General features: G+C 54.6%; 1 protein-coding gene across 1 annotated transcript in view; it reads left to right on the top strand.

Moving 5' to 3' along the window:
- LOC113950359 (carboxyl-terminal PDZ ligand of neuronal nitric oxide synthase protein-like) overlaps nucleotides 1-17,226 on the top strand; it is a 29,405-nt gene extending 12,179 nt beyond the window's left edge. The window contains exons 3-11 of the mRNA XM_027650126.1: nucleotides 9,346-9,438; nucleotides 10,135-10,193; nucleotides 11,607-11,715; nucleotides 12,083-12,224; nucleotides 12,610-12,770; nucleotides 13,785-13,952; nucleotides 14,641-14,818; nucleotides 15,057-15,414; nucleotides 15,518-17,226. Coding sequence (XP_027505927.1) covers nucleotides 9,346-9,438; nucleotides 10,135-10,193; nucleotides 11,607-11,715; nucleotides 12,083-12,224; nucleotides 12,610-12,770; nucleotides 13,785-13,952; nucleotides 14,641-14,818; nucleotides 15,057-15,414; nucleotides 15,518-15,992 — 1,743 coding nt within the window. The 3' untranslated portion in view covers nucleotides 15,993-17,226. The remainder of the gene's footprint in view (nucleotides 1-9,345; nucleotides 9,439-10,134; nucleotides 10,194-11,606; nucleotides 11,716-12,082; nucleotides 12,225-12,609; nucleotides 12,771-13,784; nucleotides 13,953-14,640; nucleotides 14,819-15,056; nucleotides 15,415-15,517) is intronic.
- Nucleotides 17,227-19,447: the final 2,221 nt, after the last annotated feature.

The following is a 19,447-nucleotide window of genomic DNA, read 5'->3' as shown; positions in this document are numbered from 1 at the left end:
GAGGCAGTGTGATGGAGGACAGGGCAGTCCCAGCTGCTCCAGGAGGGTGTAAGGCACACAGGCACTCTTCAGGCACATTGTAGAACTGGCCCAAATGCCGGTGTTTGCCACCTGTCGAGTACCCTGTGCCTACCACAGAGCCACATGCAGCACATGGAGCACTAAGGTTCAGTGATCCCAAACCATCATGGACCAGTTCAGTCCTGCTGCAGCCTGTGCTCTTGCTGCTAATGATTTGCAGGGCATCAGCTTCCATCCCAGGCACACTTTCCTATTTCCATGTTGCTGCCCCCCCAGGGCATTGCTGGTCTCCTGCTTGTCTCGCTTCCTTGCACCCAAGCTGGCGGCAGGAGCAGCTGTGAGCTGGGGCAGGGAGCACTCTCTGGGGTTAATCACTGACCTGTATGTGAGCAGTGCAGGTGCACTGATGTCCACAGCTTCACACGTTGCTGCTGACAGCACTGCTGGCCCATGCACACTGGGAATGGCACTGGGGACAGAGCAGGGGTCAGGAAAGTGAACGAGCATCTACCCCAAGGGTGGTCACTGCCAAGCAGGGGGACATCAGCGTTTCATAGCTGTATTTGCAGTGAGAAAAGGTGCATTCAGGTGGGCTCCCACTCTGTGTACCTGCTTTTGTCACTGTCTGTAATGAGTTCTTCGTCTTTCTTTACCTGTCTGTGAAGTAGTTGCACACCCAGGTACTGGCCCCATCTGCTTGCCTCTGCCTGTGCCCCTGGCTGTGATGCTCTGGTACAGTTTTGATGACAAGACCTCTATGACAACAAGTACTGATACTGTAAAACCCTCTTTTTCCATAATTCCCACTATCTAAACCCAGGCTTTTCTCTCATCACGATTCAGTAATCTCAGTAGCTCCCCTGAGGCTAATGGTGTCCTTGAACTGCTTAATATTCTGGAGTTTTGGAAATGACACAATTAGCATTGAATTTCCTTTCTCTTACAGTAGCAGTCTCGTTTCCAAGTTTGAGCAGGGCTTCATGGACAATTTGAGGAGAACTCAGAGACCTTCCTTTAGCAATTGCAGTTTTATTGGCACTCAATACTCTCTAACCAAGGCCCAACTGGTGAGAAGCAGCGTGTCATCCATGCAGTGCCTGAATCTGCTCAGGGCTCCACACCTGGGTAGTGCCAGCTGGGACTGCCAGGGGCAGCCTGGCAGAAGAAGGGTGAGCTCCCTTCTGTTTGTCTTCACTTTGCTGTATTCTAGAAATGCACACAATACAAGAGCTCTTGGGCAGATTCCAAAAGCCATTTGTGCCCCACGTGTTGTTCAGAACAACCAAGACTCTTTCTGAAGTCAATGGGAATTAAGAATTGTCTGCTTTAGAAAATCCCTCTTAATAGTTGCATCTGAGCCCTGGACCTGACTCTGCTGATTTTCCTAAGGAGGCAGAATCTTAGAGCACTGCTTGCCAAGTCTTCACTAACAGACCTTCCCCACACAGTCCCTGTGGCCTTACAGGGACCGACCCCCTCCAAGCTCAATGGCCTGTTCCTGGCTGGAATTGCTGTGCTGTTGCTGCTCTCAGATGCAAACACATGCTTTCAGTGCAATGCTTGGAGGTCGACTGTAAGTCACTGGGCTTTCTGTAAGAAATGGTTTCTCAAGTGGAACTGTTGGAGATCGATAGTATTAACAGCTACACAGGAAAAGTCTCCTTGCCTGGGAATAAAGCAGATTATTTCGGTCCCTGACTGTCTGAGACCAGCACATAGCAAAGCTGTTCATGAAAGTTGCTGGCATTGAGGAGTGGAAAGGTTCAGCTGCACCCAGGGCTTGAGCTAACAAAGAACTCTTTGCCATGAAGGAGAACAAAGCCTGATTGCACCTAGCAAAGGACTCGTGGAGCCTGGCCTGCACAGAGCTCAGCATCCCCCATTTTCATTCTGGTCTAGTTTGTAATCGAGTTCTGGTTCTGAATGCAAATGGAGATCAAGTCTTCATTCTAGCTCGATTTTGCTTGCTCAAAGATAAAGGTGCCAAGTCCAGCTTCCTGACTCCGCTGTGGATATGCAAAAAAATGCTAATTTCCCTAGTAGGTGGCTAGGAGAAACCACAAGGCACAGAGCTGGTGGACAGCACATGAGATGCAGATGGGGTGTGATAGCAGGTTTGGAAGCCAGGAGATGTTCCCTCCCTGCAGCACTTACCCAGAGCAGGTGTTAGTCATGCAGATGTAGCTTCTCCAGATTCTCAACAGCAAGCTAGATTCCTCCTTCTCCTTTAGATAAGTATCCACACTGGGAGGACCTGCTCAGCATCATCTCCTCCACAGCCCAAGGTCACGGAGGCTTTAAGGAGGAGGCTGCAGAGCAGCACCAGGTGCTGGGAGTGGGGAACCACTGTAGGTCACACCTGGCCCTCCTGGGAGCAGGGGCTGGGTTGACTTGGTTATTGAGTTGAACATGTGGGACCTTCTTTCCTCAGCCCTCTCCATCTTGACCTCACCTGCCTGCTCTGGGCCTCGGGAGCACCGACATTCCCTCTCCATCCCTGCACTCAGGTGGCTCCCAGCCTGCCTCTCTGCCACCTCCGCTGTGCCGTCCTCCTTCACTTGGGCACCTGCACTAAAATAGCATCCTTACATAAACACTAAATGTTGCATTATTTAGAGGCCTGAAACCCTGGCACCTGCCTTTGTCAGAGCCTCAGCATGGCCGTGGGATTAGGGTTTCTCCCTGTCTCTGTGCTGTGCCAATGTGAGCCCCTGCCAGGACCCCCATTAAGCCCCCACCCCACACACTGCAGCCCCCGCAGCCTCACCGTGGTGGGTCCTGCCTGTCTCCCGTGGCCATGGACTGCTCGTGGGCTGAACAGAGCTCTGCTTCCTCGAAGAACACCATCACAAACACACCTGTGAAGAGCCACAGAAGAACAAAATTTCAGTTTTCATTCTCTCTCCAAGCAAACAATAAACTCCCAGAGACAGAGCAAAGCAGCCCTTTTAATCACCTGTCCCATCTCTCCCTCCTGCTTCTCTGAGAGCACCAGCTTCTCTTTTTCCTCTCTGAACAGCTTAGCCAAAATACCTGAAGTGATCCAGGAGCATCTCCCCTGCTGTGGCCTGTCAGGCTCATGGGGAGGGGTGGGTAGGGCTCAAATGTACAACAGGGATTTTGGAGCAAGCGGCAGAAATCCTCAGTTGCCTCCTGCTCATGTCTTTGTAGGAGCAGTATCTGGTGGCCTGGCCTGGCCCTGCCAGCAAGGTGCTGAGTAGCTGTCACTTGGCAGAGAGTGGCTGTAACCAGAACAACTGAATGAATGAAGTAGAAAATGAACATTCTTGCTTTGTGAGTGAGAATCAGACACACAAAATGCTCCAGTACCTTCCCACAGCCATACAGGGGGTCTGGGGCTTTTCCATGAAGCTCTGAGCTTGCTGCAGAGTCCTGGCTCCTGCTCTTTAGAGCTTTGTTGTTTGAACATTGATGAACAAGGTTTAAAGCAATACAGTCTCCTACCTTGCTTCTTGTCCTACATATCAGTCTGGAGGACAACTAGGATATGAAACATTTACTAAACCAGGACTTTCTCTTCAGGGCCTCATGACACCAATGTTTATAGGGAAATAGAGAATTACTTGAAGGTATCACAGTGTATAACTGCAGTTTCACTTCTCAGGGTTATTTCAGGTGAATCTGACCTGCTTCTAATGAAATTAGCACTTTTTATCTGCAATAACCTAGCACCTCTTCCAGGTAGGGACCATTTTCATGCTCGTGTGCACTCTGCCTGGTACATGGACTCCGTTGGGGTGGGGTCCCAAGACACTACTTCATTACTGAAGCTAATTAATCATCCAAGGCACTGCAGAGAGAAAAGGTAATTTGTTTTCTCCTGCAAAGTGAATAGAGGTAGGGAAGAAAATAAGCTTCCCTGTGAGCTGGGGTTGGCCTGAAGGACTGAAGGGCCATGTGTGGGAAAGCTCCCTATTAAACCTGGGGACAGCAGGGAGCTCCTGGAAGTGACAGTCACACAATGGTGCTTTTGTCAGAGAGGCACCAAAGGCCAGATGATGTCACCTTGTGCTGGGCTGTGAGGCTGCTTGTGCCTCTCAGGATGGAGCTCAGCAGCATTGCACTATCTCTTTAATAGGGAGGAGGCAATGAAAAGGCTGCTTTTATCCCACCCTTTTTTAAAGCAGATGAAGTAGCTTTGTTCTAGAACAGTCTGCGGGTTTTCAGAGGTGGAAAAGACTAATTACAGAGCCTCTGCTAGCCCTGGTCTCCCCACCAGCTCCCATCACCTGCAGGAGCCCTGTTCACCCCCGTGAGTGTAACTTTGGTCACTGTCTGCTCCACATCCTTTGGACGGGCTCAGAGGAATATCTGAACTCCAGCCACGTCCTTTGCCATCTCACTTTAGATGGAAAGATCGAGTTATCCTTAAAGGCTCCATGAGGCCTTAAAGGCAGTCTGAGACCTCCCAAGGGTAAGATCTATTGAAGATGAGGAGAAAGGAGATGAAGAGGAAGGCCTGTATTAACATATCTATCTGAATGCTGTGAAGCAGGATTCCTCAGATGGCAAAGGAGACCTGGATAAAAAACAGCTCTTTCCCCTCCTTCTCCTTACCTGACCAGCCAGGGCAGCATCCTCACAGCCCCTGCCCGAGCTCAGCCAGCACTGCTGGCCACCCAGGGATCCTCTGTGATGGGCTGGGGTCACATTTCCTTCCTGCCCTTCCAGGGACTCCCAGAAACCCAGGAGGGCTGTGATAGCTCCTCAGCTCCCTCAGCTCGCTGCGTGGGCAGCAGTGTGCGGCATCTACAGAGGGTTTGCTGGATGGTGGAAGGAGCTAATTTAAATGAGAAAAAGAGACTTCGGATATGTTGCCAGCATTCTCCTTGCCTATTGTACTCCCCCTTCGGTTTCTGCTTTCCACTGAACAGTTTTATGTTTCCAAGGATCATAAATTCTCATTTTTCCACTGGGCAGGAGGTGCTCTCCTGGTCTGCAGCGCTTCCTGCGTCGCTTTTGTGTCCGTGTTGCCCAGTTACTGCAGCACAGCCCCAGACTATGCCTGGCCACATTCACAGCGGCCACGGCCCCAGGAGCGTGTGCTCCGACGGGCACGGGGAGTTCAGAGGATTCAGACAGGCACGGGGAGTTCAGAGGATTCAGACAGGCACATGCTTCCCCAGAGGGACAAAGGAAGGGCCACAACCCAGCGGTGTCCAGACGGAGCCGTGGGGAGGGCAGTGCTGACCGGTGACCACAGTGGCTGTCCTGGGAAGGTGGGATGTGATGGTGAAGGAGGGATCAGAGGCTGGACCACAGCCTGCTCTCCAAATGGTGTGGGAACTGACACTGCTCCTTGTCAGCTTTGAGGCGACACACAGAGCTCAACTAAGCTGTGCTGGCTGGGAGAAGAACTCTGGGGTTTTCTGTAGCATCAGTTCCAAGGGCAGCAGTCCCAGCACCCGCCGTTCAAACAGCAGCTGAGCTCATGCCCTGTCCTCACTGTCCTCACAGTGTCAGTCACTTCGAAATTAATCACATTCCTGAGCTTGAAATACTTGGATTTATCATTTTGGTTCCTAAGGTGGCCCTGATATAGTCCCAGAGGTCGCACACCACAGTGGAGGGAAGGATGCCAGGCTGGGAGCAGGGATGGGGGTCCTGCCAGGGGGATGCTGTCAGGGGCAGAGCCGAGCTCATTCCCACCTCCTCATTGCCATGCTCCCTGTGTCTGTCTGGCAGGCTGGGCTTGGGAAGGGGCTGGGACTGGTTATTGTTGGGGGTTGTTTATGGACACATAGATCCTGCACCCTGCCAGGCCGGGCCGGGGCGAGGGGAGGCCGAGGGCAGGGCAGCAGGCTGAGGGCTGACTGCAGAATTTACAGCTTTCCATTTCCAAGCCTGTGGCATCTTCCTTTGGGCATGCAAATAAGTCCATACCCAGCTGTGATTGGGAGCATTGACACACTTCTGTTTAAAAACCTGGAGAGCCTCTGCCTTGATTTCCCTTAATACAAGTTAAAACGCCATTTGAACCGTGGCCAGGAGCATGTTCTGGCCCTGCTGCTCCTTGTTAATGAGGAAGATGCATTTTTTGGAAGCAGAGTCTGCCTCCAAGACCTGCAAACTCTCTATTTTCTGACAGTTTTCATTTGCATAATGAAGGCCCTGATACCTTCGGTAATTAATCACATTAAGAATTGCTTCCTTGAATAACTGTATTCATGCAGGTTGTTCCTAGTGCTGGAAACTGCACATGATTTCCAATGTGCATTAGCCCAACTTTCATCAGCAGATGGAAGCTGGTAACTGCATGTGTAATTTATATCTGCTTGGGTGGAATTATCCAATGAAATATGCATCACACGGCGCCATTAACATTTCTAGTCATACAGTCTTTAGCTCGTGGATAAGTTAATATTACATGCCAACAGTGTCTGGGACCATATGAAAGGCAAGGGCTTGAACATGGGGATTTAAAAGCAGAAATGGAAAGTATTCCAGGTCAGACGTAGAAGATATAGAATTAATGACGTTGCTAAAATAAATGAGATTAATTGCCCTTTTTTGACCTGCTTTTTTTTTTATAAAGTCTCCCATCTTGCCTCCCTGGTTAAGAAAGCTGCCAGACTGCTGAATTGCTGCCTGCAAGGGCAACTGCAGATCCTTTAGCATCCACAAAGCTTTCCCCCATAGGACAGCACAAGCAGCAGGGGAGCAGCGATTGAATTGTGGAAGGCAGCAGAGATAAATGCTGCTGTGTGGGTTTGGATTGTCAGTAACCTTGACAAGTCCAGGGGAAAAAAAATCACGTCAATGCAATAGTAAGAAAAAAAATCAGTGGCTGCATTTCGCTTTGGTGACAGTGCCAGGTCAGCCAGGAGCCTCGTGCCAGGATGGAGGTTGGTTTGTGCATGACCATTTTATAGGAGAAAGTCTGCAGCCTTTGGGTGCATTTTTCCATGTGCTTTTTTGTCCTTACATAAATCACAGTTCATTAAAATATTGATTCCTGCTTGATAGGAAGCAATTAAATGAGTGACGCTGTATCCCATCTGCCTCTTCTGTGGAGAGGTGGGGAGAGAATCCAGCCCCAGCTCACGTGGGGCTCTGCCCATCCCTGCTCCCGGAGCACAGTGCTATCACCCAGCTGGTGTTCCTGCTGCCTGTGCTGGGACACCCTACAGCTCCTGCTGCCTGAGGGGTTTCACCCTTCAGAAAGGATTTTGGGGCCCTTGAGTTTTAACTGTTTTGGGGCCGAGCTAATTCCGACCACAGCTGGGCCCCCAGCCCTCCTGTGCCCTGACCAGGTGCTCCCAGGAGGATGCAGCAGTGGCCACGAGCTGCGTGGAGTGAGAAGAACCAACAAACTCCTTCCTCATTGAGGATGCTGTGGCAAAGGGCCACATCCAGCTCACGGTGCTGTACAGCTCTGCCTGGAGCTGGCCCCTGTACCTGTCCCAAAGCCAGGCTGGGGAGGTGCTGTGTGGGAGCTGGCTGGAGTTCCCTGGGATTAGAGCCTTGCCATCCCTCCTGGCAGCACCCGCAGATGCGCTGCCGCTGCTCCCAATTGTTCCTTTCTGTCCAAGAGAGAAAGAAAAAGCATCTCTGCAAAATCCAGGCTTGGACTTTGCCTAAAGCCTTTGAGTAAAGAGCCTTGTTTGAATGTAATTGCACCCCTGTTGCTACAATGGGAAAATACACTGTATTGCTCTTTCTTGGAAAGCTCAGCTAGTATTTTCCCAGCCATTTGTGTATAAAGAAAGATAAACAGCTCTCTAGCGGGCAGAACAGTCTATCCCGGGTTTATTGACATTCACGGAAGCAGGCAAGGAGAAACAGTTTGGTGAGTGCAGGGGAGGGGGAGCAGCTGGGCTGGGGGCACTGGGCACGAGGGGCTTGCATGGGTGGAGGGTGGGAGAAGCCCTCTCAGGTGCTGGCCATGGTGGGCCCATCTGCCTGGCCTCAGACCTGCACACAGCACATCCCTGTGGGCCTCCCTGGCAGTCTGCAGGATGCCCTCACCACCTCACCCTTCCTCTCACTCCTCCCCATAAATAAAAAACGTGTATAGCAAATTTAGTTCCAGCTTCACACGCAATAGCGCTATAGATAGATTTTTAAAGAGCTTGTCTGAAAGTAATAATTCATGGGGAGATCAAAAGGCTGTGGTTTAATCCAGTGTCTGTCTGATACCATAAACCTTGCAGAGTGCTAACAATTCAATGAGCAGCATCAAAGGCCTGATACACATGAAAGCCACCCAATTTTCTCTCTGTAAGGCTTACAATGGGTGCTGAGGAGCTGGGAAGATCTGTGTCTTCCCTGCAGAGCTTGGGTGACAGAGCCACACACAGTCCTTCAACTTCAGCCTCCCAAAAGAGGTGCCTGGACTCTGTTAACACCTCAAGTGCTCCCTGCACCTCCACTGACTATATAAAGAGATCAGAGTTCTAATTAGGTGTCTAATTACATGGCCTAGGTAGACTTCAGACTGCACTTGGCTGCTTGGTGTCACCTTGTGCTCCACACCCAAAAATCACAGGGGCTGCGTTGGTTCTCCAAAGTGACGTGACAAAGCAGTGGATTTCAGATAGGGAATGCAAAAAATATGGGGTATCAAAATGCTGTATTTGGAACTGAAAATAGTGCCTAAAATGGGGGCAGGAAGGATGAGTGCTGTAAACACCGGTCCCCAGAGTGGAAGGGCTCTGCCATGCTTCTGGCTGTCAGTTAAAGCAACATTTAAAAGCCAGTGTTTAATTTTTAACACAAATGGAGGTGAGCTCAGGCTGCAGACACCTGCAGGTGAGGAGCTGGGTTTTTCTCCAGAGATCCTGATCCCACAGAGGTTAATGTGATTATGCAAATGACTGAGCTATAATTGCGTTACTGCCGCCCATCTGGCCCTCCCTGCAGCTCCTAAGTGATTTTATATTCCCCATGCACCACTGCAGCACTGATACACAAGGGATGCCATAAATCACTGCTTGGTGTTTGCTACCAGTGCCACCTCCCCATCAGACCTCAAGAGCAGAATCCTGCCAGACCAGGCATGGCCAAAACACATCAGGAAAGTTCTTCCCAGGTCCAAATTAAATGTAGTCCAGAGGATTGAGCTCTACTAGTCCTCTCCTAAGGGATGCTCCTGACAAAGCCAGGATCCTGCCCCACATCCCAGCTACAGCAACAGGTCCTTCCTGACATGGTTTTTTCTTGGTGGAATAAAACAAATTCCCACCTCCTTCAGCAACTGAAATTAAACTAAACCCTGACATTTTCACATAAGACACTGACTACCGCACACTGTCCCAGGTACCCCCCAATACTTTTTTAAACTTGCATTTTTCTTTTTACCAGTATGAATTCAAAGCCAAGAACATTAAGAAGAAGAAGGTGAGCATCATCGTGTCCGTGGATGGGGTGAAGGTGATCCTGCGCAAGAAGCAGAAGGTGAGGCTTCTCCAGCCCAGCCAGGGCCCTTGGAGCCAGGGCACCTGGGATGTTGGCTATGGCCATGTATGGGTGTTACTGCTGCTCAGGGTAGTCACACTTCTGACCAAAACTGGCCTTCTCTTAAAAACCACCCAGAATTTTCACAAGAAAACACTACGGTTTCCATCCAACTAACAACAAAACCTTGCTGAAAAAAAGAGTGTGAAAATTACACCATGGGAAGAGGATTGGGTTTTTTCTATCAAAAAAAAAAAAAAAAAGCCAAGCTCTAAAGAAATACGGTTTCTTTTAGTTGCTAATACCAGTAAGCTTTTTCCATGATACCTGGTGTGAGCACCCCTCAGCTCTTTGCCCGACTGAGCTGCCCACCAAGCAGCTGGATCCAGATCTCCTAAGCCCCAGCTCAGGGCCTTCTTCCCCAAAACATGGAACTCTTCTACATGTTTAATGGTATAAATTAATCTTAGAGACCATTTTCAGCCCTGAAGGCTGTGATCAGATATGATAAATGATCCAAAAAAATCTATTTCCATCCAAGATACTGTTAAAACAGCCACTGCTCATCTAGTCACGCTATAGCTTGGATTTTGGCTGGGGTCAAACACACCGTTGCCCAGGTTTCCTACCATCAGCATGGTGGAGTTTCACCTTTACCTGATTTACTGTAATTTTCTTTCTACCCTCTTCTAACAGAGAAAGGAGTGGACCTGGGATGAGAGTAAGATGGTGGTGATGCACGACCCCGTGTACAGGTACGTGGTGGGGGATTCACACCAGGGAGGCCCAGTCAGCCCTGGGTGATGTGTACCATCCTCCCACCTGCTGAGATACCTCCACCACAGCTTTCCAAAGGACCATCTAAAATTAACGAGGGCACAGAGTTACTGCCGATGGGGAATCCTTTTGATACATTTTTGAGAGCGAGTTGGACTGATCTGGTTTTGAAGCTGGCTCTGCTTTGAGCAGGGTCACCCAGGTGACCCCCAGAGGTGCCTCAACCCGGATTACTCTCTAATTCTGCCTCTGAAGACAGGCCTCCCACAGTTTCCCTTCAGAGCATGGTTCTCTGTGTGCTTCTGAAGAAGGGCCTTACTCTCAGGTGTAAGTGCTTGCAGGGAATTAACCCTTATGGACGTGGTAAGAGAGCATTACTTTCCATAGCACCTGCCGTGGGATCTTGAGGAATTTCAGAGACCACAAGCCCCATCTGGTGCCTCAGGAGCCCTCGGGGATGCGAAGGCAACCCCAGTGATGGTGTGTGGCCTGAGGACACAGTTAAGAGCACAGAATACTCCAGGCTGTTAGATCTGCCAATAAATAATTGTATCATGAGCACAGAGCCCACAGCACTGGGATCCCCAATACTGGTTTTAGGGGTCAGAGCCCTTGGCAAGGAGCTAAAGAGCAGAGGACGTGCTGATGCATTATCCATGCCCACTTCTCACCTCTGACTTTCTTTAAAGATTATTACAGGATCTACAACAACTGCTCCAATTGCAAGTTCAACACCCAAAAAATTCCAGTGACAGAAAAGAGTAGAAGAAAAAGAACATTTCAAGAATCCCTTTGGTTTCTTTTCTGTTCAGAGCTGAACTCACTTGTCACATTTTTACCCAATTAAATCAAACATATAAAAAAGTCTTCAAAAATGGTTTTGCAGCTCAGGGAAGAGTGTCGGCCTGAATATCAGAGAGAGAAATCCTCCGAGTGCACTCTGCATCCCTGGGAGAGGCTTTTGTGCTGTGCCACCTACCTGCTGCCCAGGGGGAACCTGTCAGGTCCCCAGGCTGGCTGCCCTGAGGGGCAGGACACTCATCATACAGGCAGTTCTGCCACACTGCAGCCTGGGCAGGGGTTAATTGCTGGGGCTAAAAATAGCCACACACTTTCCAAGACTATAGATTCTTTCACTTTCCCACAGCATCTTTAAAAAGCTTTTGCCTGCCTCAGAAACCAGAAGGTTTTCCATCAAGCCTGAAACACTCTCTAAATCCATCGCCTCCTGCCTTCAAAATCGCAGGAGGGGCTGTGCAGCAGCACCGCCTCGTTCCTCCAATCCTGGGGGCTGTGAGCCTACCCATCCTGGGGACCCACGGGAGCTGAGGTGGTCTGGAGGGCAGAAAATCCCCTGGCTGTTTAATTCCCTTTGTCTCTCTCCCACCTAGAATCTTCTATGTCTCTCATGACTCACAAGACCTGAAAATTTTCAGCTACATCGCAAGGGACGGCGCCAACAACTCCTTCAGGTGCAACGTCTTCAAATCCAAGAAGAAGGTAGGACACTCCCAGGGCTGCACCGAGGCCGTCCCTGGGAAAGAGGTCTATGAGGGACCTCACTCCTTCCCGTGCAGGAACCTGCATAGCTGCTGGGTTAGAGGGTGCAGATCCCTGGGGAGACACCAAGGCAGCGCCGGTGCTGGACATCCCCAAAACAATGTGCCTGGTGCTTGTCCCCTCCTGGGCAGCGGCACAGTCCACACAGGGATAGGAACACCGAGATCCAGAGTGGGGAACTGGGAGCCCCTGGCACAGGAGGAGGCCTGGCAGCGTGGGGCAGGTTCCCAAGTGCCCTGTGGGTGGCGGGGTGGTGGCGGTGGCAGCGTGGCCACCCTGGGCTGAGCCATGGGGGGTTGCTCCGCAGAGCCAGGCGATGCGCGTGGTGCGCACCGTGGGACAGGCCTTCGAGGTGTGCCACAAGCTGAGCCTGCAGCACGCCCTGCACAACGCCGACGGGCAGGCGGACGGGGCCAGCGACAAGTCAGCCGAGGAGCAGCCACTGGAAGGTGACTCGTGGCTCCCCTGGGGCACGGGCAGAACCCCCACCCCTTGGCAGCGGGTGTGGGGGTGCTCTGGGGTGGGCAGCTGCAAGGTTGCACGTCCCTCATGTGCTTCATACCCCTTCAGGTAGGGGGCATGGGGAATCTGCCCTGTCTGCCCACTGGGCACTGGGGAGGTGGAGCCCCCTCATCCAGCAAGCTCAGGGTCTGCAGCCCCTCGGCTGCCCTGCTCCCTCCCTCTGGCCCCTTCTCTGCATGCCAAGACTTGGAGCAATCCTGGCTGTTGTCCCTGAGCTTCCCCCAGCTCCCAGCCCTGCGCGGGGCCCCGGCTCTTCCTGCGCTCCTGCACAGCGAAGGGGGGCTCGGGTTCATGTGTCCGTCTCGTTTGAAGTCCACCAGATAAAGGGCTCCAAGATCACAGATGTGGACGAGGTTGGCATCAACACTGAGGGCATCTGTATGTCCAAGAGGGGACCCAGAGAGCTGCCAGGTGCCAGCGGGGACCTTGGCATGCTGAAACCTGGGCAAGCCTCAAAGGATAAGAACGGCCAGGTAATGTGGGGAGGGCTGGGTGATGCTCCATGTGCTCTGCCGCTGCTGGGGTCCCTCTGCTCAGGGTCATTATATCATGGCTTGATTTGGAGGCATTTTCATGGAGACCCCATTGCAGACCCCCCACCTCTGGCTCCCTGCTCAGGACAGGCTGTTTAGCTCCCAGTTTTCCCACAGGAGGGCTGTGTCTCAGTGCTGGGGCAGGGCTTGAGGCGAGAGGCAGGAGTGGGGCCGTGGCGCATGGCTGAGCAGGCTTCAGACACAGCCTAGGGTGGATTTCTGTGCCCCCAGAACTGCTCTGCAGCAGTTGCTTGTCCAACTCCCTCAGCAGCAATCCCCAGCTCCCCTCAGCACTCAGGCACAGGGAGCAACATCCCAAGGGTACCCAACCCTGACAGCAAAGGTACCCAGGGCACCTTCAGCACGAGCAGTGGTTTTGCCTTAATGGTTGGCTGCTCCACAAAGCTCTGGGAGCACTTCCCTGGGGACCTGAATGGCATCGCTTCAGCTCACACAAGGGTATGGCTCGCAGGGCCTGGCTGAAAACAGCTGCACTGACATGCACTCCATGGGATTCATTTGCGTGCCTGGAAAGGCCGGGATTTCCTGTGCATTCCTTCTGGCGCTGCCCAGGCAGGGGAGGGCAGGGGCAGGAAGGGCTGCAGGCACTGGCAAATGCTCCAGGCACCAGGATACCGCCCAGCCTGGGCAGCCACATCACGGAAAAGGTGGTGGGGTGTTTGGGTCACTTCCTGCTGTTTCCTCCCAGGGGGACCTACCCTCCCCAGACATAGCCAATGCAGCCCTGCCAGCTCTCTGGGAGCAGGAACCGCTCCAAAACACACTGTCCTGGGGATCACACAACATGCAGAGCCTGACACTGAGCCCAGGGCTGCCCCCTCAACATCCCCCTGAGCGCCTCTGCTGCACTGGGGTCAGAGCTGTGGGGAACCACAATCCAAATCCCAGCCTGAGCTGGTCGATCCGCTCACCTGCCCATTTCTTTGTGCCCAGGATGCCGAGAACTGCTCCCTACACCTGGCCAGCTCCCAGCAGCTGCTCAGCCCGAGCAGCCCCTGCTCCTCGGCCTCCATCACCCCGCTGGCCTCCCAGCACTGCCTCCAGCTGCTCCAGCAGCAGCTCCTCCAGCAGCAGCAGCAGACGCAGGTGGCTGTGGCCCAGGTACACGTCCTGCCCTCCCCTCAGGTGGCACCAGCCCTTCTCCTCTCCCTGCTCCAGCCTGGCCAGGCTGGGCTGACAGTGGGGCAGGTAGGAGTGGGCTGGGGCCCTGGCAGCACTGCTGGCAGCATTCCTTGTGGCACAGCTCACAGCAGGTTTTGCAGCTCTCCTCGCAGCATTGCTTGCAGTGCAACTCGCAGCCTTGCTTGTGGCATCCCGTGCAGCACTGCTTGCAGCACGGCTGAGCTGCCCCAGGCCCGGGGCTGGCTGCACGCACGACCTCACACTGCTCCGGGAGCGTGGCAGGGTCCGGCAGAGCCCCCAGCTCCCATTTCACCCTATTTCATCCCATTTTTGGATGGAAATCATCCCCCCCTCAGTGACTCTTCCCCCAAACCAGCATCAGAGCGGGGAGCCCCGCGGCTGGGCACCTCCCCTGCTCGTTTCTCGTTAGCGGAGGGACAACAGGCCCCACACACACCCGGGGTGCCGCTGGACCAGCTCGGGGGGGTCACCGGGGGTGCCGCGGCGGGGCCGGCAGGGGGCGCTGTGGCGCCGCCGGTCCGCCGGTCCCGGGGATGCTCCGGGGATGGTCAGGGGATGCTCTGAGGATGCTCCGCCCGGCCCGGCCCGGCCCGACCCGACCCGCATCATCCCTTCCCTCCCCGCATCGCCCCGGCCCGGCCCGCAGGTGCAGCTGCTGAAGGACCAATTGGCGGCCGAGACGGCGGCGCGGATCGAGGCGCAGGCCCGGGTGCGACAGCTCCTGCTGACCAACCGCGACCTGCTGCAGCACGTCTCGCTGCTGGTGCGGCAGCTCACGGTGCTGGAGGCCCGCGAGGAGCAGCGGGACGAGCACCGGCAGCCGGGTGAGCACAGTGACCCCCACACACACACTAGGGTTGTTTGGGTGCTGGGGTGCCCCCAGTTCCATCCCTCTGAACCATCTGCACACCCCTTGTGGTCACAGGGAGCAATTGGGGTGCTCCCAGTACCATCCCAGCAGGCTCTGGGTGGCTTTGGGGCATTTCTGCACCCCTCGGTCTAGGGGAGCAGCTGGGTTGGAGGTCCCCAGTTTTCACGTGTCCCTTTGTCCATCTCTCACAGTTGACCGCTCCTTGCAAAACCTGTCCCTGGCCCAATCCCTCTCCCTGAACCTGAAGAACCACTACAGCCTGGACGTCCACCTGCCGTCCACCTCCACCCCCGCCAGCATCCTGGGCAGCCCCGTGGCCCCCGGCTCGCTGCCCACCCTGGGCCCCAGGGACTCCTACCTCAACCTCGTCAGCCTGGACAGGGGCAGCCACCGCTACGGCAGCAAGGAGGGGGATGAGTGCCTGGCGGTGCTGGAGGGGCAGGACGGGCTCAGCCGGCGCGTGGAGGGCTCCGAGGTCAGTGACTTCGCTCTGCTCAACGGGAGCAGCCGGCAGAAGGCGGATGACACGGACAGAGGGGACGAGGACAGGTAGGATGTGCCACCTCTGCATCCCGCCAGCTGGCCCAGGAACACCCTGAGTGGTGCAGGTAAGTACTTGCCCATCACCTCCTCTCTCTCTTTGCCTTCCCAGGCGGCAGCCGCCCATTCCCAAGCTCAACCCGCCACCGCCCATCCTACGCAAAAGGTCAAGCAAGACCTCCCCGAGCCTGGAGGTGGAGGTGAAGCCTGAGAGCGCTGCCAGCCTGAGCCTGCCCAGCGCCAGCGTCTCCAGCCTCACCAGCATCACTGCCAGCTCCCTCACCCTCTTGGACTCTGAGGCAAGGACTCCCGCACGGAGCACTGCCTCCAGCATGGAGCCTGGCCCTGCCGGGACGTGCCAGCGCAGCCTGGGCAAGGACAGGACTGGAGAGAGCGGGCCAATGTCCCCCTTGGCCAGCATCCATGACCCAGCAGCCAGCGAAACCCTGGCCAAGGAGTTGGCAGCCCTGGGCAGCCCCACGGACAGCTCCCTGCCCTTCTCCCCTGCGGATGACACCTGCTTGCACATCAGCTTCTCCGAGGATGAGCTGGACACTGCCATGGGGCCCAGCAGGGTCCTCTCTTAGTGGGACTGCAGTGGGTGGCAGCTGGTGGCAGCAGCCTCAACAGCTGCCTCCACAACCCTGTGCTGGGGTTGGGGGTCCCTGTGCCCAGGCTGCGAGGCAGGTCCCCTTGCTGTCCCCATCCCACATAATAGCTCCCCCCACCACCTGCGGGGCCACCGCACAGGATGGGACCTGGCCAGCCCTGCCCTTGGTCTACACCAGCTCACACTGCCATCCACTGTCCTGTCCCTGCTCACACAGCCAGGGATGCTCCACGGCAGAAAACCCCTGGGAACTGAAGGGTGGAAGCCCTGGGCAGGGCACGGCGCAGGGCTGGGAACACCCACACACGAGGCTGTTCTGGTTCACCAGTTGCTGCCCTTGGTAGCCTGAGCAAGGCCATGTGGCACAGCCACAGTGTCACTCCCCTGCCCAGCTCCCCAAGGCGGGTCCCAGGCTGCCACCCCACTGCCACCATGCTGGGTCTCTCCAGAGCAGCCTGTGTCTACCAGTGCCATGCTGTGCCCAGCCCAGCTTTGGGGACAGCAGCCCCACCACTGTGTCCCCACACGGCAAAGCCACCACTGCCTCCCTCCACAGGTGCCTTTTCCCACTCTCCAGCACCCACTGCCCACATAGGCTGGGACCACCCCCATGAGGCCACAGATGGGTGCAGGGCTGGCCCTGGGAGCCTGTGGCAGTGGGAGGTGACTCCCAAGGAAGGGAAAGGATGCATTCCATGTCTTGGGCTCTTGCTGGTGGCTGCAGGCAGGAGGCTGCTCCTTGCACTGGTTTAGGGTGTTACAGTGTGGTTTGGGTTTGGTCTGGGAAGTGTAACTGTCCTGGAAGGAGTTAAGGTCTAAGGAAAAGTGTTGGGTGAAGGGCAGGTTTTGGGGAGGGAACAAGGGGATGCTTATCCACCTTGGCTGGTTGTGAGAGGGTGTTGGGAAAGTGTTGGAGAGTCGAGTTGGGAAGTGTCAAGCAGAAATGGAGACTCGGGGCAGCCACACTGCCTGTCCCTGACACTGCTGCTCCCACAGGGAGATAGAGGTGACAGGACATGCACCCCAGAGCCAGCCATGGCAGTGACAGGGCTGGGAGGGGTCTGGTGATGGAGCTGGGGGCTGTAAAGTTGGGCTGGGCTGTCCCATAGTGCGGTAGCGGCAGCCCAGCCCGTCCGTAGGAGGATGTGTCCGTTCACTGCGGTTCCATAACGGGCTTTTAAAGGAAAAAATAAAGGTGTCGGATTTGCAGAGCCAGTGCTGTGTCTCTGCCCCACGGGGCCCACACAGAGGGAGTCCTGAGCCTGTGGGGTCAGACTCTGGACTGTACAGGTATTCCCAAAGAGGGAAGATCCCTGCTGGGAATGACAGCTGAGCCCCTGAGCTGCCAGCCTGCTCCCTACACCCTCCCCATCCTGCAGCCCCAGTGCAGGTCCCAGCAGCCCCCTCTGCTCCCCATGGCAGGGCTGGTGACAATGGGAGGTCCTGTGTCCCCACACATGCTGCCACAGGGCAGAGGGATTCCATAGTCAGGGATGGGCCCATCTCCAGTGAACCCCTGCTGTCTCAGGCCCAGCAGCACCCCCACGGGCTGCATGGCACTGACCACCGCCTGCCACAGCTTCCACCAGGATGCCCTTTCTAGGCCCCATTTCTGCTCCTGAAATAAATCCTGGCCCCAGTACACAGGATGTGAGTACAAGACGGGAGCAGGCAAATGGCAGGCAGGTGGCAAAGCTTGATCCAGGGTGGGATGGGACCAGTGGCATGCCAGGGTTCTGGGACACCCCAGGGGCTGCCTGCAGCCAGGACAGGCAAGAGAGCCCCTTCCCTCCTCCTCATCCTCACCCTGCAGTGTGAGGAAGGGAACCCATGTGCAATTCAGCGCTGAGCCTCTAGGACAGACCCTGAGATCCTCCCCCTGTGCAGGAGGGAGGACTCAACTGGAGGGACCCAGCACCCAGGATCTCTGGGGTCCCAGGGCTACTCTCCATCCCTCCACAGAGTGGGTACAGTCTCCAGCAGGACAGAGTGAGGAACAGGGAGCCCTTTCCCTGGGCCCACCACAGACATCTGCCGGGGGGGGCTGCCTGCGTGGGGAGGGGGCACTTCCAGCCCAGAGCCTTATTATGCTTCCTTCATGGGAAGAAACTTTTTCCTTTGCTGTCTGCTAAGCTGCTAGCAATCATCAGGCAGGCAGGTGGTAAAGATTCATATCCATCAAACAATGCCATTTAGTTTGTAACCTGTGACTAAATCTGGTGTTAGCTTTAATTTCAGAGTCTGCTTTAGGGCTCGCTTGTTAATCTCTATGCAAAGCAGATGAAATGAATATGCAGCATTTTGGATGTAATTGTACGGCTTCAATTCAGCACTATAATTTTCCAAACAGGATCTTGCAATCAAGCTTCTATTCATTAGTGTATAAACAATTTAGTTTCTCAGCTCTCCAGTATGCCAATCATCTCAATGGAGTGAGCATCTCCGACAGAAAGAGGAGGAAAGTTTCCTTTGTGTAACAGAGGTAAAAGTTGCTCCATACTTCAGACAATTCCTGCCCGACAGATCCAGGCCATTCCCACAGAAAGGGGCGGTTCCTGGTGCCCCCACAACACTGACCAGCTGCAAACAGCACCCCAGGGAGTGATATCCCAGTGATCTCCCAACTCATGTAGCCCCAGGCCCCTCAGGAACTCTGCATGTGAGACCCCAGGATCAGACTGCCTGGAAAGGTGAGACCATGCAGCAACACAGCACGTCCCAGTGATCCCTGGGGCTCCTTGAGTACCCCACAACTTCAGAAAGAGACAGTCACCCCAGGCAAAGCCCCCTCCACATTCCCATCTCCCCACAGGACAGGGCATGGGGGACACCCCCCACCTGGGCCCAGTGGCAGCTCCGCCATGGAGGACGGGGCCAGGATCACACAGGGCTGGGAGTGGGGCAGGTTTTGATCTCAGGGGCTCAGCACCCCCATGGCTGGTGCTTCCCTCAGTGGGGACCCGAGTGTCCCACACACACACCAGCACATCCGACACCCGCTGCATCCCCGTCCCTCCCGGAGGTGAGGAGGGACCAGCCCGGAGCCTCCACAAAGGGAAGCACCGTCAGCGGAGCCGCTCAGCGCGGTCCCCGTTTCCAAATGAATATCGACAGCGCTAATTACAGGCCGCCATGCAGACAGCTTATTAGCTTGTCACAAAAAGACGGTATTGAACTCGGAGCCCACGGTATTCACGGAGCGCAGCAAGACGCTCCCCAGACAGCACAGCGAACCAGGCAGGCGAACAACCTCCAGCAAAACTAATTACTTCCTGATTGTCTATGGCCACCCACTGGGTATAATAGTATAGACTAAATTTGGCATATACATAACTAAGCACTCGGCACCAATTTGGCGTACAATAATCATCCTCTGTGTTGCATAATTAAAATCTGATCACTTGGAATAATTATTTCATATTCCCAGTATCG

Source organism: Corapipo altera, unplaced genomic scaffold, assembly GCF_003945725.1.
Source record: "Corapipo altera isolate COAL_440 unplaced genomic scaffold, ASM394572v1 268, whole genome shotgun sequence".
NCBI classification, from domain to species: domain Eukaryota; kingdom Metazoa; phylum Chordata; class Aves; order Passeriformes; family Pipridae; genus Corapipo; species Corapipo altera.
The sequence above is the reverse complement of the archived record's forward strand: the minus strand, read 5'-3'. Positions and strand labels throughout refer to the sequence as shown.